The sequence below is a fragment of the Colobus angolensis genome, unplaced genomic scaffold (assembly GCF_000951035.1).
Source record: "Colobus angolensis palliatus isolate OR3802 unplaced genomic scaffold, Cang.pa_1.0 Scaffold189, whole genome shotgun sequence".
NCBI classification, from domain to species: domain Eukaryota; kingdom Metazoa; phylum Chordata; class Mammalia; order Primates; family Cercopithecidae; genus Colobus; species Colobus angolensis.
In genome coordinates, this window is record NW_012115032.1 from 1,020,141 (window position 1) to 1,038,662 (window position 18,522).

Sequence of the window (18,522 nt, forward strand, 5' to 3'; positions counted from 1 at the left end):
GTGTTGGGAGATCCACTGCTCTCTTCAAAGCTGTCAGACAGAGTGGTTCGTGTCTGCACAGGCCTCTGCTGCTCTGCCCTGCCCCCAGAAGTGGAGTCTACAGAGACAGGCAGGTTTCCTTGAGCTGCTGTGAGCTCCACCCAGTTCCCGCGGAGCTCTTCCCCGTGGTTTTGTTTACCTACTTAAGCCTCAGCAATGCTGGGCGCCTCTCCCCCAGCCTCGCTGCTGCCTTGCGGTTAGGTCTCCGCAGACTGCTGTGTTAGCAGTGAGGGAGGCTCCGTGGGCATGGGACTCTCCCGGCCAGGTGAGGGATATATTCTCCTGGTGTGCCAGTTTGCTTACAGCGCGTTATTGGGGTGGGAGTTACCCGATTTTCCAGGTGTTGTGTGTCTCAGTTCCCCTGGCTAGGAAAAGGGATTCCCTTCCCCCTTGCGCTTCCCAGGTGAGGCGATGCCTCGCCCTGCTTCAGCTCTCGCTGGTCGGGCTGCAGCAGCTGACCAGCACCGATTGTCCGGCACTCCCTAGTGAAATGACCCCAGTACCTCAGTTGAAAATGCAGAAATCACCGGTCTTCTGTGTCGCTCGCGCTGGGAGTTGGAGACTGGAGCTGTTCCTATTCGGCCATCTTGCTCTGCCCCCCCCATTTTCACTTCTTGTGGTGGAATGTCATCAGCCATTTTCACTTCTTGTGGTGGAATGTCATTGGTTAAGGCGAGGCAGGGCATTTGCACTTATTTTGTGATTCTTCAGTTACTTCAGGCCATCTGGGCGTATACGTGCAAGTCACAGGGGATGCGATGGCTTGGCTTGGGCTCAGAGGCCTGACACTTCTTTTATTCAAGATGGAATTTCTTCATGTTGGTTGTAGCTGTACTTTATTCTTCATTATGTCTGTGTAATTTACTTTTGTATTAATATACTACAATTTATTTACTGTAGACAATTGGGCTGTTTTTAGTTTCAGGCAACTACAGTTTCACAATGAACATTTTATGCAACTCCTAGTACAAAAAGTATATATCTAGGAGTAGATTTTTTTGGTCATAGGGTATTCATATCTTACACTTTATTAGATGATTACAAATTTTTTCCTAAGCATTAGTATGTTGGTTGGTTTTGCGTTGCTATAAAGGAATACCTGAGACTTGGTAATTCGTAAAGAAAAAGAGTTTATTTAGCTCATGGTTCAGCAGGTTGTACAAACATTACACCAGCATCCTTGCAATCATGGCAGAAGGCAAAGGAGAAACTGGCATATCACATGGCGAGAGGAGCAAGAGAGAAATAGGGGAAGTCCCAGATTATTTTTAAGAATCAGATCTCACATTAACTCATGGGGCAAGAACTCGTTATTTCAACGAGGACACCAAGCCATTTATGAGGGATCCAGGGATCCATCCCCATAACCCAAACACCTCCCACCAGTCCACACCTCCAACATTGGAGATCACATTTCAACATGATATTTGTAGGGGACGAATATCCAAACCGTATTTCTCCATATCTTGGTCAGTGCTGGTGTTAACAGTTTTTGTTTTTAATTTTGCCAATCTGGTGGATATGCAATTGTATCTCATTGAAATTTCACTCTGCATTTCGCTAATTACCTGTGAAATTGAGTATTTTTCCGTAAGTTTATTGTCCAATTTGACTTTCTGTTTTTGTAAAGTATCTTGTTAGGACTGTACAGATGTTTTTGTTGTGTTGCTAATATTTTTTCTCATTGATTGATAAAGGATCTTTATAAATCTTGTTCTTTGTTGGCTATATTGTTGCAAATATCTTCTCCCATTTTGTGGCTTGCCTTTCCTTCCCTTATGATGTTCTCTGATAAAAACAATTTATTAATTGTTAAGTACTAGGAAGTATGAGTGTTTTAAAATTAGAGTGTGAGTTGTTTTAAAAAAAACATTCCCTACCCTGGAGTCATGTCTTCTATATTGTCTTCTGAAAGCTTTAGTTTTGCCTTTCAGATTTAAATTTTTTTCGTGAGGAATTAATTTGGTGTATGCTAGGAGATGCCTCACCACCATTTATTGAAAAGTCTGGGTTTTATTCCTCCTTTCTATAGTGCCACTAAAGTCGTGTATTATATCCGTATGTGAATACATCTGTTAATGAAAAAAGTCAAACTCTGTAAATATTTTCAGAGATTATTCTGAACCAAATATGAGTGACCATGGCCTGTGACCCAGCCCTCAGGAAGTCCTGAGAACATGTGCCCCAGGTGATCAGAGTACATCTTGGTTTTACATATTTTAGGAAGGCATGAGACATCAATCAAATACATTTAAGAAATACATTGGTTTGGTTCAGAAAGGTAGGACAACTCAAAGCGGGGACTTCCAGAGTATAGGTAAATTTAAAACATAAAACATTTTCTGGTTGACAATTGGTTGAGTTTATCTGAAAACCTAGGATCAATAGAAAGGAAATATTCATGTTAAATAAGAGATTGTGGAGAACAAGTTTTATTGTGCAGAGGGAGCTCTCAGCAGACTTGAAAGAGAACAGGTTGTAAAATGGTTCTTATTGGACCTAAAAGGATGCTGGGCTCTTAGTTGATTATCTCCTGGATTTGGAAAGGAAGGGCGGCAAAAAAAAAAAAGGCAGGGAGGAAAGGGGATTCTTTATAGAAGGTAGATTTTTCCCACAAGGGATGACTTTGCAGGACCATTTCAAGATATGGCAGAGAAACATGTTTGGGGGTAAAATATTTTGATTTTCTTTCTTGTTATGCCGGAGTCAGATTGGAAAGTTTAGTCACAATATACAGGGTTAAATAAAACTCATCTGATGAAAATTTATAGTTTGTAGAGCATGACTCCTCAGACCTCTTAGACAGGAATTTGGGCAAGATAAAAAAATATCAGAACTTAGTCCTTACATCTCTTTCTAACTTTTTCCCCCCTTTTTCTATCCCTGTGTTAGTATACCATCCTCATCATTGTAGCTGATATATTCTTGATATCTGGCCAAACAAATCCTCCCAACTTATTGTTCTTTTAGAGTGTCTTGGTTTAGAGTATCTTGGTTATTCTTAGCTGCTTGTATTTTCAGTTCTCAAATTTCTCATTGAAAGCATGTAAATTTGTCACTCCTGCAGTTTCTAATTGTATTGCTGAAATTTTCAGTCTCTTATCTGCTTCAAAATGAAAAGCATAATTATCTTCTAGTTTGTCTAATAATTCCAGAATCAAAACCCGCCTGTGAGTCTGTTTTTATTTTGATTCTTTTAGTCTTCATTCTTACTGTCTTGTCTCCTTGTGTGCCTGGTTATCTTTAATTATTTACCAATATTGTATTTGAAAAAACTAGAAATAACTTGATGCTCAGAATGGTATTTTTATCCTCCACAGAGTTTTTTCATTTGCTTCTGACAGGTACCTGGGCATTAGTAATTTAGGATTATTTTGATCCAATTTCGGAGACTGAGATTTTCCAGGTCACCTAGGTGACTGAAAGCTGAGCCACAGACTTTGGTAGTGCTCTTCTGTTCATCCTTATTTCTAGGGTTCAACCATTCAGGTCTTTTGCAATCTATAAATACTCCTAACATAGTGATCCCAAATTAAGGGTTCATTTTTCTGAATTTATGTCTTTTTCCAGATATTATTGGCGTGGTAATTACTCACCAACTTATCAGTTCTCTGCTGCCTTCCCACATCTTTGAAAAGTATATTTTATCCAGCTTTTCTAAATGTTTTCAATTGAGAATGTTAATCCAAATTACTTAGCCCACATTATTTCCTGTTGATTATGTGTAAAATACAGTTGGTTTATTTGTATCGTTTTTGTACCTGGAAACAACTCTCTAGTGATTCTCTAAATTATTTGCACATTTTTTTTAATTTTCTTTTTTATTTTTTTTTTTTGAGACAGAGTCTCACTGTGTCACCCAGGCTGGTGCAGTGGCATGATCTTGGCTCACTACAGCATCCACCTCCTGGGTTCAAGCAATTCTCCTGCCTCAGCCTCCCAAGTAGCTGGCACTACAGGTACCCACCACAACACTCAGCTGTAGTTTTAGTAGAGATGGGGTTTCACTATGTTGGCCAGGCTGGTTTTGAACTCCTGACCTCATGATCCGCCCACTTCAGCCTCCCAAAGTACTGGGATTATAGGCGTGAGCCACCACACCTGGCCCATTTTAAAAAAATTTTCTGGCCGGGCGCGGTGGCTCAAGCCTGTAATCCCAGCACTTTGGGAGGCCGAGACGGGCGGATCACGAGGTCAGGAGATCGAGACCATCCTGGCTAACACGGTGAAACACCGTCTCTACTAAAAATACAAAAAACTAGCCGGGCGAGGTGGCGGGCGCCTGTAGTCCCAGCTACTCCGGAGGCTGAGGCGGGAGAATGGCGTAAACCCGGGAGGCGGAGCTTGCAGTGAGCTGAGATGCGGCCACTGCACTCCAGCCTGGGCGACAGAGCGAGACTCCGTCTCAAAAAAAAAAAAAAAAAAAAAAAAAATTTTCTACATAACCTTAGCTCCAAACAAAAATAGTTTAATCTTTTGTAAGATCCAAATTTTGGTTTTGTTGATCCTTTGTATAGTATGTTTGTTTCCTATTCCATTAATTTCTGCTTTTATCAATATTATTTCTATTTTATTAGGGATTTTTTTACTATTCCGTTTCTAACTTGTTGAGATGGGTTACTTCTTTCATTTTTAACGTGTCTTCCTTTTCAACATATACATTTAAAAGTTATCTCTATACTATTGTAATATAGTTACATTATTCTCAACTATTGTCATATTCCACAAACTTTGATACATAATGCTCATATTTAGTTTAAATATTTTCCTAATTTTCACTAGAATTTTCTCTTCAGCCCTTTTTTAGGAGAGTTTCTTTTTTTCCAAACATGGGCTTTTCTAATTATGTTTTTTGATTTGCAGTTTAATTGAATTTTTGTCATGAAAAAAATAATCTTTCTGATTTTAATTATTTGAAATTACTTGAGACTTGCTTTATGGCCGAGAATACGTTAAATTTTTAATAATTTTTATGCATTTGAAAACAGTATATTCTGTAGTAGTTAGGGACAGTGGGAAGGGGAGAAGTCTCTTCTCCATATCTTCAGCATTCTAGTCTCCTAGTACTCGTTATTTGTGGGGCCTAAAAACAGGCCATCTAATGCATCTTTTAGGGTTGTTAATTATGTTATTTAAATCTACTGTATCCTTACTGATTTTTAATATACCTGTTATGTCAATTACTGAAAGATATATGTTTAAAAATCGCTCACTATGATCTTGATTTATCTCTTTCTCCTTGTATATGTTTCTGGTTTATATATTTTGAGGATAATTATTAACTCCATGTAGTTTAACATGTTACATTTTTCTGATGAATTATACTTATCACTATGCAGTGTATCTAATATGTTTTGCCTTAAAGCCTGTTTTCTCTGTAGCTATACTAGCTTTCCTTTAGTCAGTATTTTCACAGAGTAACTTTTTTCATCTATTTAATTTTAATATTTCTGTATCCTTATGTTTTAAATGTGTATCTAGTTAAACAAAATAGATTTAGGATTTTAGTGAAGTTTTTTGTTTTGTTTATTTTTAGATCCAGAGTCCCTCTTATGTTGCCCAGATCAAAGTGCAGTGGCTCAAGTGGTCCTCCTGCCTCAGCTCCCTAAGTAGCTGAGACTGCAGATGTGCACCACCACACCTGGCCTTTATTATTATTATTTTTAATCTAATAGAACAATCGTTGTCTTAAACTGGAACACATATGCCATTTACATTTAATATAATTACCAATATATTTAGATTTGTTTCTGCCATTTTAGTTTGTTCTGGGAGAGTTTAGGGTTTTTATTTTTGGGTTTTTTGGTTTAATCTATTTTGTGATTCTTTTTCTGTTTTCTTGCCTTTTAAAATTAGTATTGACTTACTATGTTATTCTATTTTTGCCAGTTATTAGTTGATTGTCTCTCAACTGCAGACTCACTTATCTGTATTCTGGGACTTTGTACCTAGAACTTTTTGCAAACTGTGCTTCTCCTTTGCCATCTGGCTTGTTTTTAGGTCCCACAAAGAAAGAGTACTAAGAAGAAACTAGAATGCTGAAGATATGGAAAAGAGACTTTCCCCCTTCCCATTAGCCTCCCAATACTGTCAGCATCACCTCAGCAATGGTTCTTGTTTTAGCAGCTATGGTTGGTTTCTAGACTCCAACTTTTTTCTGGCATTCTGGAGGGTATCTCTTAAAGACTTCTGGGTTCTATTAATCCCATCTTTTTGCCTTTAATAATTGTGTCCCTAGTAGACATTTTCAGTTTTCTCAAAACCTGTTTACCAATTCCTTGTTAAATTCTTTCTTAAAATAAATGATGTTGTTTGTTCTCCTTGAGCAATACACATTTTTTTCTCTTTACTAGTTTGTCTTTTAGTAATTACTCTATATTCCATCATATATATTCAGATTAAATAAGACTAAAGTTAATCATTACCTTTACCTTTGGCAGATTATATTTTTTCAAAAATGGCTACAGCAATATTTTCAATCCCACATACTCTTCTAGAAGCTTACTATACTCTAGTCCCCATTAAGACCTCTGAGGTCAGGTCATAAAAGGATATATAGCTGGCTTCCTCTTGGCTCTCTCTCACTCTTTTACTTGCTCTCTCTTGGAAAGCGAATCTTTGGAACCTAGACACCATGTTGTGAGGAAGCTGAAACTAGCACACATGGAGAAAATCTCATGCTACCAGCCTGCAGGCAGCATCAGGTGGTCAGACATGGGAGTAGGCAGACTTTCAAATGATTCCAGATCCTAGACTTCACAGAGCAGAAACAAGCCATTCTTACTGTGCTGTGCCGTGCCATGCCAAACCCCTAACCCACGGAATCTATGAACATGGATTGCAAACTATGCAACTAAGTTTTAGAGTTATTTATTGTGCAGATGTAATAACTAGAACAACTCTTTAATTTAATTTCCAAGTTATGTACTATTGTCATATATTTTATCTGTATTGTGTGTTTTAATTCTGTTGTCATGTACTTTAATGTTCTTTAATTCTAAGACTTTTATTTATATAGTCAGTGTATGTGTTTATACATACACATATGTATATAAAACTTTCTTTGCTCTTCAGTATTTTTTGTTTCTAAGGCTTACTGCTATCTATGGGCTGAACGTTTATGTCTTCCCCAAATTTGTATGTTGAAATTCTAATCTTCAAGGTGATGTAATTTGGAGATGGGGCCTTTGAGGGGTGATTAGGTCATGGAGGCAGAGCCCTTATGAAAGAGGCCTGAGATCGCTCACCCCTACCATATGAGGGCACAGCAAGAAGGTGCCATCTTTGAGCCAGCGTGTGGACTCTTCACGAGACTCTGCATGAACCAGTTCCTTGATCTTGGACTTCCCAATCCCTAGAAATAAATTTTTGTCACCTATAAGCCAGTTTATCATGTTTTGTTACTGTAGCTTGAATGGACTAAAACACCTTCTGGGATAAATTTTTATCTGAAATACTTGCTTTAGAATTTCATTTTGTGAGAGTCTGCTGATGGCATACTTGCTCATGATTTGTTTTCTGAACATATCTGTATTTTTCCCTCATTCTGCAAAGATATTTTTGCTGAATATAGATGCCTAATTTGGCCTTTATTGTCATTCAGCACATAGGCATTGGAGATAATTTTTCATTTTCTCATGACTTCCTCTGTTGCTCTTGAGTCAGCTGGCAGGCTAATACTTACACCTTTAAAGAAATTTAATTTTTGGCCAGGAGCAGTGGCTCAAGCTTGTAATCCCAACACTTTGGGAGGCCGAGGTGGGCGGATCACTTGAGGTCAGGAGTGTGTGACCAGCCTGACTAACATGAGAAACCCCATATCTACTAAAAATACAAAATTAGCTGGGCATTTTGGTGGGCGCCTGTAATCCCAGCTACTTGGAAGGCTAAGGCAAGAGAATCGCTTGAACCCAGGGGGCAGAGGTTGCAGTGAGCCGAGCTCGTGCCATTGCACTTCAGCCTGGGCAACAAGAGCGAAACTCCGTCTTAAAAAAAAAAAATCTTTTTTATCTGCTTTGGTTTTATGCAATTTAATTACTATGTTTCTGAGTATGGATTTATTTTTACTAATTCTGCTTAAGATTTGTTGAGATTTTTAAAATTTTTTTTTTGAGATGGAGTCTCACTCTGTCACCCAGGCTGGGGTGCAGTGTCCAGATCTCAGCTCACTGCAAGCTCCACCTCCCGGGTTCACGCCATTCTTCTGCCTAAGCCTCCTCAGCAGCTGGGACTACAGGCACCCGCCACCATGCCCAGCTAATTTTTTGTGTATTTTTTAGTAGAGACGGGGTTTCACCATGTTAGCCAGGATGGTCTCGATCTCCTGCCCTCGTGATCCGCCCATCTCGGCCTCCCAAAGTGCTGGGATTACAGGCTTGAGCCACTGCACCCGGCCAAGATCTTTAAATCTGGATTTGTGTCTTTGATTATTAGTTCTGGAGAAGTTCTCAGTTACTACTACACATATAACCTCTTCCTTATTCTCTTTTTTTCTGTGGAGATTCTCATTAAACATGATAGACCTTCAGTGTTCTGTCTTCGCTTTTTAACATGCTGTCCTGTATGTTCCAATTGTTCTTTCTTGTCATGCTTTATTCTGTATAATTTCTTTTAACCCATATTCCAGTTTACTTACCTCTTCATGTGTTTCTTATCTACTTACAGCCATGTATTTTGTTGTGGTGGTGGTGGTTTTATTTTTCAGTCCTAAAAGTTCTGTTTGGTTCTCTTTTTTAAACCTGCTAGATCACTTTTATAGTTTTTTATTCCCTACAGATATTTTCTAATATGTCTGTTCTTTAAACTATGAGGGCTGTTGTATGGTCTTTGTCTGCTGGTTTCAGTTTCTGAAATGTCTGTGACCTTTCATCGTTGGTCTCCTGTGAGACTCTCCACATTGGTCAGCCCCTGGCCTTTGATTTCTGTTTCCCTTGTCAGTTACTTTTCCATTTATTGCATTCAACTACAATGTGTCATTAACTTTAGGAATCTACTTTTTAAAAGTTTATCGTATTAAGCACCCTAATTTCTTATAGAATGCAAGAATTTACTCAACACTTTAAAATGATAAGAAATTAGAGCTCTTTAGTCTCGTCTACCTATATTTTGACCAACTCAATTGTAAAACCCTTGAGAATAATACATATGTGCTTCTTTTGTAATTTTTACATCAATTAACTGATTTATATAAATGATACATTTCAATAAATACTTATATTAATGCTCAGGCTTTATGTCCCAACTCTTATCATATTTATGATTCCTTATTAATTGTCACTGCCTCTCCATTTAAAAGAAAGCCTTACTTGATTTTGCATATATTGCTACACAGATTATTTATCTTCATATTGTAGTAGATCTTAAAGAACTGGTTCTCAAATTTGTTATGTCTTAAAGAAGTGGTTTTCAAATTTGTTATGTATAGCAATTACCTGTTGTGTGTGCTTAAAAGGCAGATTTCTGGACCAGCCTCAGCGCTGCCCCACCCCTACCCTGCAACCGTGAAATTATAATTCAGTAAGTCTGACAGAACTCTGCATATTTTCAGGCATCCAGGGAGTTCGCTGAATTAGTTTGCTAGGATTGTCGTAACAAATACCACAGACCATGTGGATTAAAGAACACAAATTTATTTTCTCACCATTCAAGAAGCTGGATGTTCAAGGTTTTGGCCAGGTTGATTTTTTCCCCCCCTGAGGCCTCTCTCCTTGAGTTGTCAATGGCTGTTTTCTCCCTCTGTCTTACGTAGTCTTTCCTCTGTAGAATATAGACCATATCTTTTCATTGTTAGTTGATTGTGTGATTCCCAAATTGACTTAATCATCAAAATCAATTTAGAAGTTTGCTTTTGAAGAAAAAAATTATGAAAAAATATCCGTAATTTTGATTCAGTAGATGTAGTCTGGGGCTGATGGCTCCATATTTTTAAGAACTCTGGGTACTTATAGTCAGGCTCATCGTACTTACGACACAAGATGATGATACAGCCTTTCACCATCTTTGTAAGGAAATAATGGGCTGATTTTGAGTGGCAAAAAGATGACACCAACAGAAAACATGGGAATGGATACATTTATTTCCATTAACAAAAAATGTGGTATATAATACTTCCATTGGAAAAGGGCTTCTCTAGTACATTTCATGTCTCTGACTTCCAGATAGGTAATTAAAATGACATATTTGATAAATTGGTCAAATCAGATTTCAACAAAACTTAGGTTTTCTGGGATTTGGTAGGATTTAGAACTAGAGAAACTGCTGTGGGAATTATATAGGGGAAATGTATTTCATTGAGGCCTAAAGAAAAAAAATTCCATCTAGAAAGTAGTATGTGTGGCCGGGTGCGGTGGCTCAAGCCTGTAATCCCAGCACTTTGGGAGGCCGAGGCGGGCGGATCACGAGGTCAGGAGATCGAGACCATCCTGGCTAACACGGTGAAACCCCGTCTCTACTGAAAAAATACAAAAAACTAGCCGGGCGAGGTGGCGGGCGCCTGTAGTCCCAGCTACTCCGGAGGCTGAGGCAGGAGAATGGCGTGAACCCGAGAGGCGGAGCTTGCAGTGAGCTGAGATCTGGCCACTGCACTCCAGCCTGGGCGGCAGAGCGAGACTCCGTCCCAAAAAAAAAGAAAAAAAAAAGAAAGTAGTATGTGTTTTCAGCTTATGTCAGTGCATGGGAATGTGTATATCTGCAGGTTACCACCACAGCCATAGTCTTTAGTTTCCCTGTGAATTGGTTTCATTCTGATAAGATAATGAAATTGTATGGTACAATGTTTAATTCTAATTCTGGTGTTCAGGTGAAGGACTTGGTAAACAGGATCAGTAGAATATAGATAATTCTCTTTAAAAGTAAGAACTTCGTTTTGAAAATATAAATTACCAAGATACACAAAGGAGCTTTCACATTGTATTTCATGCATTGTGTGGATTTTTCTTCAGCTTTTCACTTCTCCCTTCCATATTGGGTTCTTGACCTAGAAATTGTGGGTAGAAAAACTTAATTAGCTAACCAATATTGTAGAAAACGGTGGTTCTTTATTTTCAGTGAGTTGATTTTCCTACTCTTGTGTGGAACATTGCTGGTGTGTTTAGTAAATGTTAGGAAAATAAATACTGAATATTCAGATGCTTTTTTAAATTTTATTTTATCCTGGACCTGTAATTTTGTTCCTAATAATTTTTTTCTTCCTCTTTAGCTTAATATGAGTTACCTGCCTTATATTTTGAAGCGGCTTTTAGTTTAAACTGCTAATTTCTGGAGTTGGGAAATATCTTTGACCATTCTTGTTCCATTATTGCTCTTGCCTTCTGGTGTAAGAGAGAGCCAAATGCTGACATGGGTTAACAGGGATCAAAGAAAATCTTATTTTCTTTTAGATAATATTTTATTACATATTAACTTTTTCCAAATCTCCAGATTGGAACCCTTACCTGCTCTACAACTCCCATTTCCCAACTCAAGGTAAACTGAAGTTTGATGTACTAGCAGTCTCACTGTGCCACAGCCAGCTATGAGTTCAAATTCCTGAAGCAATGTTAGGGTTCCACAAAGTTTTCTTAAAACATCAGCATTATTTGTCAAGATAAGTTTTGATCTTTGTGTAGCTTTTCTTAGGAAGTCCTATTTTCATTGTCATATATTTTTCCATCATTTTTCTGCTTTTGAAAGAAAATACGTTACTCTACAGATAATATTGTAATTATTTAAAGTCTTTCTTCAGAGGCCCCTCTAATTCCATCTATTTTTATGCCATTCCCCAGTCCCTATAACAAAGGCATCTGAAATGCAGGGGGAGGCTGAGTAGTTTTTTCCTGATCACAAAGCAAACTGAACAAGTTACCAAAAGCAATCTGGTTGTCTGTTTCTAACATTTTACATCAATAGTGCTTTTTTTGTTTGTTTGTTTTTTGGGGGTTTTTTTGTTTGTTTTTTTCCAGTATTTCTATTGTCTATTTTTGCTTCCCTGGCCCTGCCCTGAGGGAAGGGCCACTAGTCAAGGTGCAGCAGCATTTTGGCAGTTACAGCATGGGCACCTAAAACCCCAAGAGAAAATTTATCCTTCCAGCCAGAGAAATCAGGAAAAGAGGCCAGAGAGGAGAATTGGAATTACATTTTTCTCTTTCTTGTCTCTGTCTTGGAGAGATTGGTCAACTGCAGTCTCACAGAACTGCAATTACAGCACAGGTGTCATTAATAAGCTCCATCATTCTAGCTAGAACACCAAAAGAAAGGACCCTTGGGGCTGGGTGCGGTGGCTCAAGCCTGTAATCCCAGCACTTTGGGAGGCCAAGATGGGCGGATCACGAGGTCAGGAGATCGAGACCATCCTGGCTAACACGGTGAAACCCCGTCTCTACTAAAAAATACAAAAAACTAGCTGGGCGAAGTGGTGGGCACCTGTAGTCCCAGCTACTTGGAAGGCTGAAGCAGGAGAATGACGTAAACCCAGGAGGCAGAGCTTGCAGTGAGCTGAGATCGCACCACTGCACTCCAGCCAGGGCGACAGAGCGAGACTCCATCTCAAGAAAAAAAAAAGGACCCTTGGAGGCTCAAGAGTATGGAGAAATCCCAGAGAGGTGACAGCTGGAAAGGAGTTATCTCCTAGTTCTGTGTATGAAATGACACAAATTCCAGGCTCACCTCTGAATTGTGCATGCACAGAACCAGATACAAAACAGATGGCAAAGGCTTTGACTACTAAACTAAGGCATAAACCACGACCAAGTCCCAGGCTGTTGATTCCAGAGACATACAGACCCAAAACAGCATAACAGAAGCTTTGAAAACTGAACCAATATTGGAATGGCTTCCCACAGAAAGTGAGAGAGAACTGGTTCAATCTAATCAAGATGGTTGCCTGCTTTATAAAATGCTCCAGAGAATTTTAAAAGGACCCAGAGGCTCGTAACATAATATTCAAAATGTCCAAGACACAATACAGAATTACTTGACATATGAAAACCCAGGAATTACTTGATATACAAAAAGAGGAATGTGACCAGTTCCCCAGTTTTCAAGGGAAAAGGCAATGGATGCCAACACTAAGATAACCAAGATGTTGAAATTATCAGATGAAGACTTTAAAGCAGCTATGCTTCATGAGGTGGTCATTAACATTCTTGATGAATACAAAGATAGATGTTCTCAACAAAGAAAAGCTGTAAAAACCAATGGAGAGAGGAGGTGGAGCAAGATAGCCAAATAGAACCCTCCAGCTGTCACCCGGCCCCCCACAGGAACACCAAATTAAACAATTGTCTACACTAGAAAGCACCTTAATAAGAACCAGAAATCATGTGAGCAATTACAGTACTTGATTTTAACATCATAGCAAGGAAAGAGACACTGAAGGAGGTAGGAAAAATAGTCTTGAATTGCCAACCTGGTCTCTTCCCCCATCTCCCAGCAGTGGCTTCTGGTGCAGAGAGAGAATCTGTGTGCCTAGGAAAAGAAGTGGACAGTGACTGGCACTTTGCATTGGAACTCAGTGCTACTTGTCACAGTAGAAAGCATCACAGGGCAGAATTCAGCCAGGACCACAGAGGGGAGCATTTAGACCAGCTCTTGCCAGAGAGGAATCATCCATTCCAGTGGGCAGAATCTGAGCTCTGACTAGTCTCAACATCACAGGCTAAAGTGATCTGGGGTTCTAAATAAATTTGAAAGACAGTTTAGGCCACAGACACAGGGTCTTGGGCAAGTCCTGTTCTGTGCTGGGCTTGGAGCCAGTGGACATGGAGTGCATATGATCTAGTGAGACACCAGCTAGGGTGACCAGGGGAGTGCTTGTGTCACCCCTCCCCCAATCTCAGGCAGCATGGCTCCAGGAGAGACTCCTCCTTTCTGCTTGAGTAGAGAAGAGGGGAACGTAAACTTGGAAAGCAACTCAATTGGAAAACAGCTCACCCACGGTAAATAGGGGATCAGGCAGAGTCGTGAGACCTCCATTGCGGAAATGTCCTAGCTTCTGGGCATTTCTAGACACGCCGTGAGCCAGAAGGGAATCTACTGCTTTGAAGGGAAGGACTCGGTCCTGGCAGTATTCATTGCCTACTGACTAAAGTACCCTTGAGCCTTGAATAAACATCAACAGTAGCCAAGCAGTACTTGCTGTGGGCCTTGGGTGAGACTTAGAGCTATTCTGGCTTCAGGTATGACCCAGCACATTCCTAGTTGTGGTGGCCATAGGGAGAGACTTAGGAAAGGAAAGAGTAAAGGAGACTGTCTTCCAGCTTGGGAACCAGTTAGGCCACAGTAGGGTAGAATACCAAACAGGGCCTTGTGGTTCCCAGTTCTAGACCTTGGTTCCTGGATGGCATTTCTGCACCCACCATGGGTCAGAGGGGAGACCCTTACCCTAAATGGAGAGACCCAGGCCTGGCAGTATTCACCACAAACTGATTGAAGAGCCCTTGGGCCTTGAGTGAACATCATTGGTAGTCAGGCAGTACTCGCCACAGGCCTAGGGTGGTGGTAGTCATGGAGAGAGACTCCTGCTTGAGGAATGAATAGGAAGGACTTTGTCTTACACCTTGGCCACTGGCTCAGCTGCAAATAGAGCACCAAATAGATTGCTAAGTTTCCTAACTCCAGGCCCTGGCTCCTGGATGGCATTTCTTGACTCACTCTGGTCTGGCTTGGAGGAACTCTCCAATCTGAAGGGAAGGATACAAGCTTGGCTGGATTAGCCGCTTGCCGAATCATGAGCCCTTGAGCCTTGAGTGAACATCAGTAGTACCCAGACAATGGTCACCACTGGCATTGGCCAAGACTCAGTGCTGTGCTGGCTCCAGGTATGACCCAGCACAGTCATAGTGGTGGTGGCACAGGAGTGCTTATGTCCACCCCTCCCCCAGCTCCAGGAAGCTCAGCACAGACAGAGAGAGAGAGACTCAATTTGTTGGGGGGAAAGTAAGGGAAGAGAACAAGAGTATCCACCTGGTAATCCAAGACATTCTTTTAGATCTTACCCAAGACCATCAAGGCACTACTCTACAAGTCTGCAAGAGTCACAATGTTCCTGGGCCCACATGCCTGCAATGTATACACGGCTTCAGTGACCAAAGACTTAGATGAGAATAGTCAATTCTTTTTGAAGACTGGGAAAACCTTTCCAAGAAGGATGGGTACAAACAAGCACATACTGTGAAGACTAGATTAAGTACCTAACTCTTGAATGCCCAGACATCAACAAACACAAGCATCAGGACCATACAGGTAAATGTGACCTTACCAAATGAACTAAATAAAGCACCAGTGTGTCACTCCAATTCTGGAGTGACAAAGGTGTGTAAACTTTCAGACAGTGAATTCAAAGTAGCCATTTCTAGGAAGCTCAATGAAAATCAAGAAAACACAGAGAAGGAATTCAGAATCCTATTACATAATTTAACAAAGAGATTGAAATCATTTTTTAAAGTCAAGCAGAAATTCTGGACCTGAAAAATTGACATTCTGAAGGATATATCAGAATCTCTCAACAGCAGAATTGATCAAGCAGAAGAAAGGATTGGTGAGCTTGAAGACAGACTATTTGAAGATACACAGTCAGAGGAGACAAAAAAAGAAAGAATAAAAAGGAATGAAGCACACCTACAATATATTGAGAAAAAGCCTCCAAAGAGCAAACCTAAGAGTGACTGGTCTTAAAGAGAAGGTAGAGAGAGATATCAAGGTAGAAAGTTTATTCAAAGGAACAACAGAGAACTTTCCAAATGTAGAGAAAGATGTAAATATTCAAGTACAAAAGGTTATAAAACACCACGCAGATTTAACTCAAGGAAGACTGCTTCAAGGCACTTAATATTCTAACTGCCAAGGATGGGATAAAGAAATCATCCTAAAAGCAGCAAGAGAAAAACGACAAATAAAATACAAAGGAGCTCCAATATATTTGCCAGCAGACTTCTCAGTGGAAACCTTATAGGCCAGGAGAGCATGACATATTTGATGTGCAGAAGGCAAAAAACTTGCCTCCTAGAATAGTATATCCTGTGAAAATATCCTTCAAACATGAAGGAGACATTCTTTTCTTAGACAAACAAAAGCTGGGAGATTTCATCAATACCAGACCCATCCTACAAGAAATGTTAAAAAGAGTTCTTCAATCTGATAGAAAAGGACATTAATGAGCTATAAGAAGTCATCTTATTTCTTTGAGACAAAACTCACTGGTAATAATACACAGACAAAACAAAATATTATAACACCGTAATGGTGGTGTGTAAACTACTTATATCTTAAAGAGACTAAAAGATGAACCAATCAAAAATAACTACAACTTTTCAAGACATAGACACTATAAGAAGATAGAACAAATTTAAAAGTGTGGGTACAAAGTTAAAGTATAGAACTATTATTTGTTTGTTTTTGCAGTCAATGTTAAGTTGTCATCAGTTTAAGATAATGGATTATAAGATGTTATTTGAAAATTTCATTTCAAATTTTAAAAACCTACAACATACACAAAAAATAAAAAGCAGGAAATTAAAGATACCACCAGAGAAAATCACCTTCACAAAAAAGACAAGAAAGAAGGTAGGAAGGAAGAGAAGCCCACAAAACAATGAGAAAACAAGTAACAAAATGGCAGTAGTAAGTCCTTATCAATAATACATTGAATATAAATGGACTAAACTCATCAATCAAAACATATAGAGTGGCTGAAAGGATAAAAAACAAGACTCACCGATCTATTGCCTATAAGAAACATACTTCACGTTTAAAGACACACATAGACTGAAACTAAAGAGATGGAAACAGATATTCCGCAAATAGAAATCTAAAATCAGGAGTAGTTATATCAGAAAAAATAGATTTCAAGTCAAATATTATAAAAAGAAACGTCATTATATTAAGAAAGGGTCAATTCAGCAAGAAGATATAATTGTAAATATATATAATATATATGTACCCACTGCTGGGGCACCCATATATGTAAAGGAAATATTATTACAGCTAAAGAGAGAAACAGACCCCAGTACCATAATAGCTAGAAACATCAACACCCCATTTTCAGCCAGACAGAAAATCAACAAACATCGGACATAATCTGCACTATAGACCTAATGAACCTAATAGAAATTTACAGAACATTTCATTCAGCATCTACAGAATACACATTTTTGTCTTCAGAACATGGATTATTTTCAAGGATAGACCATATGTAAGGCCACAAAACAACTCTTTAAAACATTCAGAAAAAATTGAAGTGATATCAAGCATTATCTCCAACCACAATGGAATAAAACTAGAAATCAATAACAAGAGGAACTTTAGAAACTATATGAACACATGGAAATTAAACAAACGCTCCCGAATGACCAGTGGGTCAATGAATAAATTTAAAAGGAAATTTAAAAATTTCTTGAAACAAATCAAAGTGGCAATTCAACAGACCAAAATCTATGAGATATAGCAAAAGCAGTACTAACAGTAAAGTTTATACCAATAAGCATCTATATCAGAAAAGTAGAAAAGTTTTAAATAAACAACCTAGTGATGCATCATAAAGAACTACAAAAGCAGCCGGGCGTGGTGGCTCAAGCCTGTAATCCCAGCACTTTGGGAGGCCGAGACGGGCGGATCACGAGGTCAGGAGATCGAGCCCATCCTGGCTAACACACGGTGAAACCCCGTCTCTACTAAAAAAAATACAAAAAACTAGCTGGGCGAGGTGGCGGGCGCCTGTAGTCCCAGCTACTCAGGAGGCTGAGGCAGGAGAATGGAGTGAACCCGGGAGGTGGAGCTTGCAGTGAGCTGAGATCCGGCCACAGTACTCCAGCCCGGGCGACAGAGTGAGACTCTGCCTCAACAACAACAACAACAAAAAGAACTACAAAAGCAAGGACAAACCAAACCCAAAATTAGTAGAAAAAAGAAACAATAAAGGTCACAGCAGAAATAAATGAAATTTAAATTTTAAAAAATACAAAAGATTATTGAAACAAAATGTTTTTTGAAAAAATAAGCTCGGCATGGTGGCTCACACCTGTAATCCCAATATTTTGGGAGGCCAAGGCAGGTGGATCACTTGAGGTCAGGAGTTCGAGACCAACCTGGCCAACATGGTGAAACCCCATCTCTACTAAAAATGCAAAAATGAGCTAGCTGTGGTGGCACACACCTGTAATCCTAGGTAATTGGGAGGCTGAAGCAGAATCACTTGAACCCAGGAGGTGGAGGTTATAGTGAGCCAAGATTATGCCCCTGCACTCCAGCCTGGGTGACAAAGTGAGACTCTGTCTCAAAACAAAATAAATAAATAAAGTAAAATAAAAATAAAAATAAAAAAGAAAATCAACAAACCTTTACTCAGACTAAAAAAAAAGAAGGGAGGCGGAGCAAGATGGCCAAATAGGAACAGCTCCAGTCTCCAGCTCCCAGCGTGAGCCACACAGAAGACAGGTGATTTCTGCATTTTCAACTGAGGTACTGGGTTCATCTCACTAGGGAGTGCCGGACAATCGGTGCTGGTCAGCT

The 18,522-nt window shown here is 39.4% G+C and overlaps 1 protein-coding gene across 1 annotated transcript in view; it reads right to left on the bottom strand.

Annotated features, from left to right (window-relative positions):
- Nucleotides 1–9,652: 9,652 nt before the first annotated feature.
- The window catches only part of STAP1 (signal transducing adaptor family member 1), a 56,654-nt gene continuing 47,784 nt past the window's right edge, over nucleotides 9,653–18,522 (bottom strand). The window contains exons 10-11 of the mRNA XM_011940288.1: nucleotides 10,921–11,014; nucleotides 9,653–9,795 (exon numbers count right to left, since the gene is read on the bottom strand). Of these exons, the coding sequence (XP_011795678.1) occupies nucleotides 10,953–11,014 (62 nt within the window). The 3' untranslated portion in view covers nucleotides 9,653–9,795; nucleotides 10,921–10,952. The remainder of the gene's footprint in view (nucleotides 9,796–10,920; nucleotides 11,015–18,522) is intronic.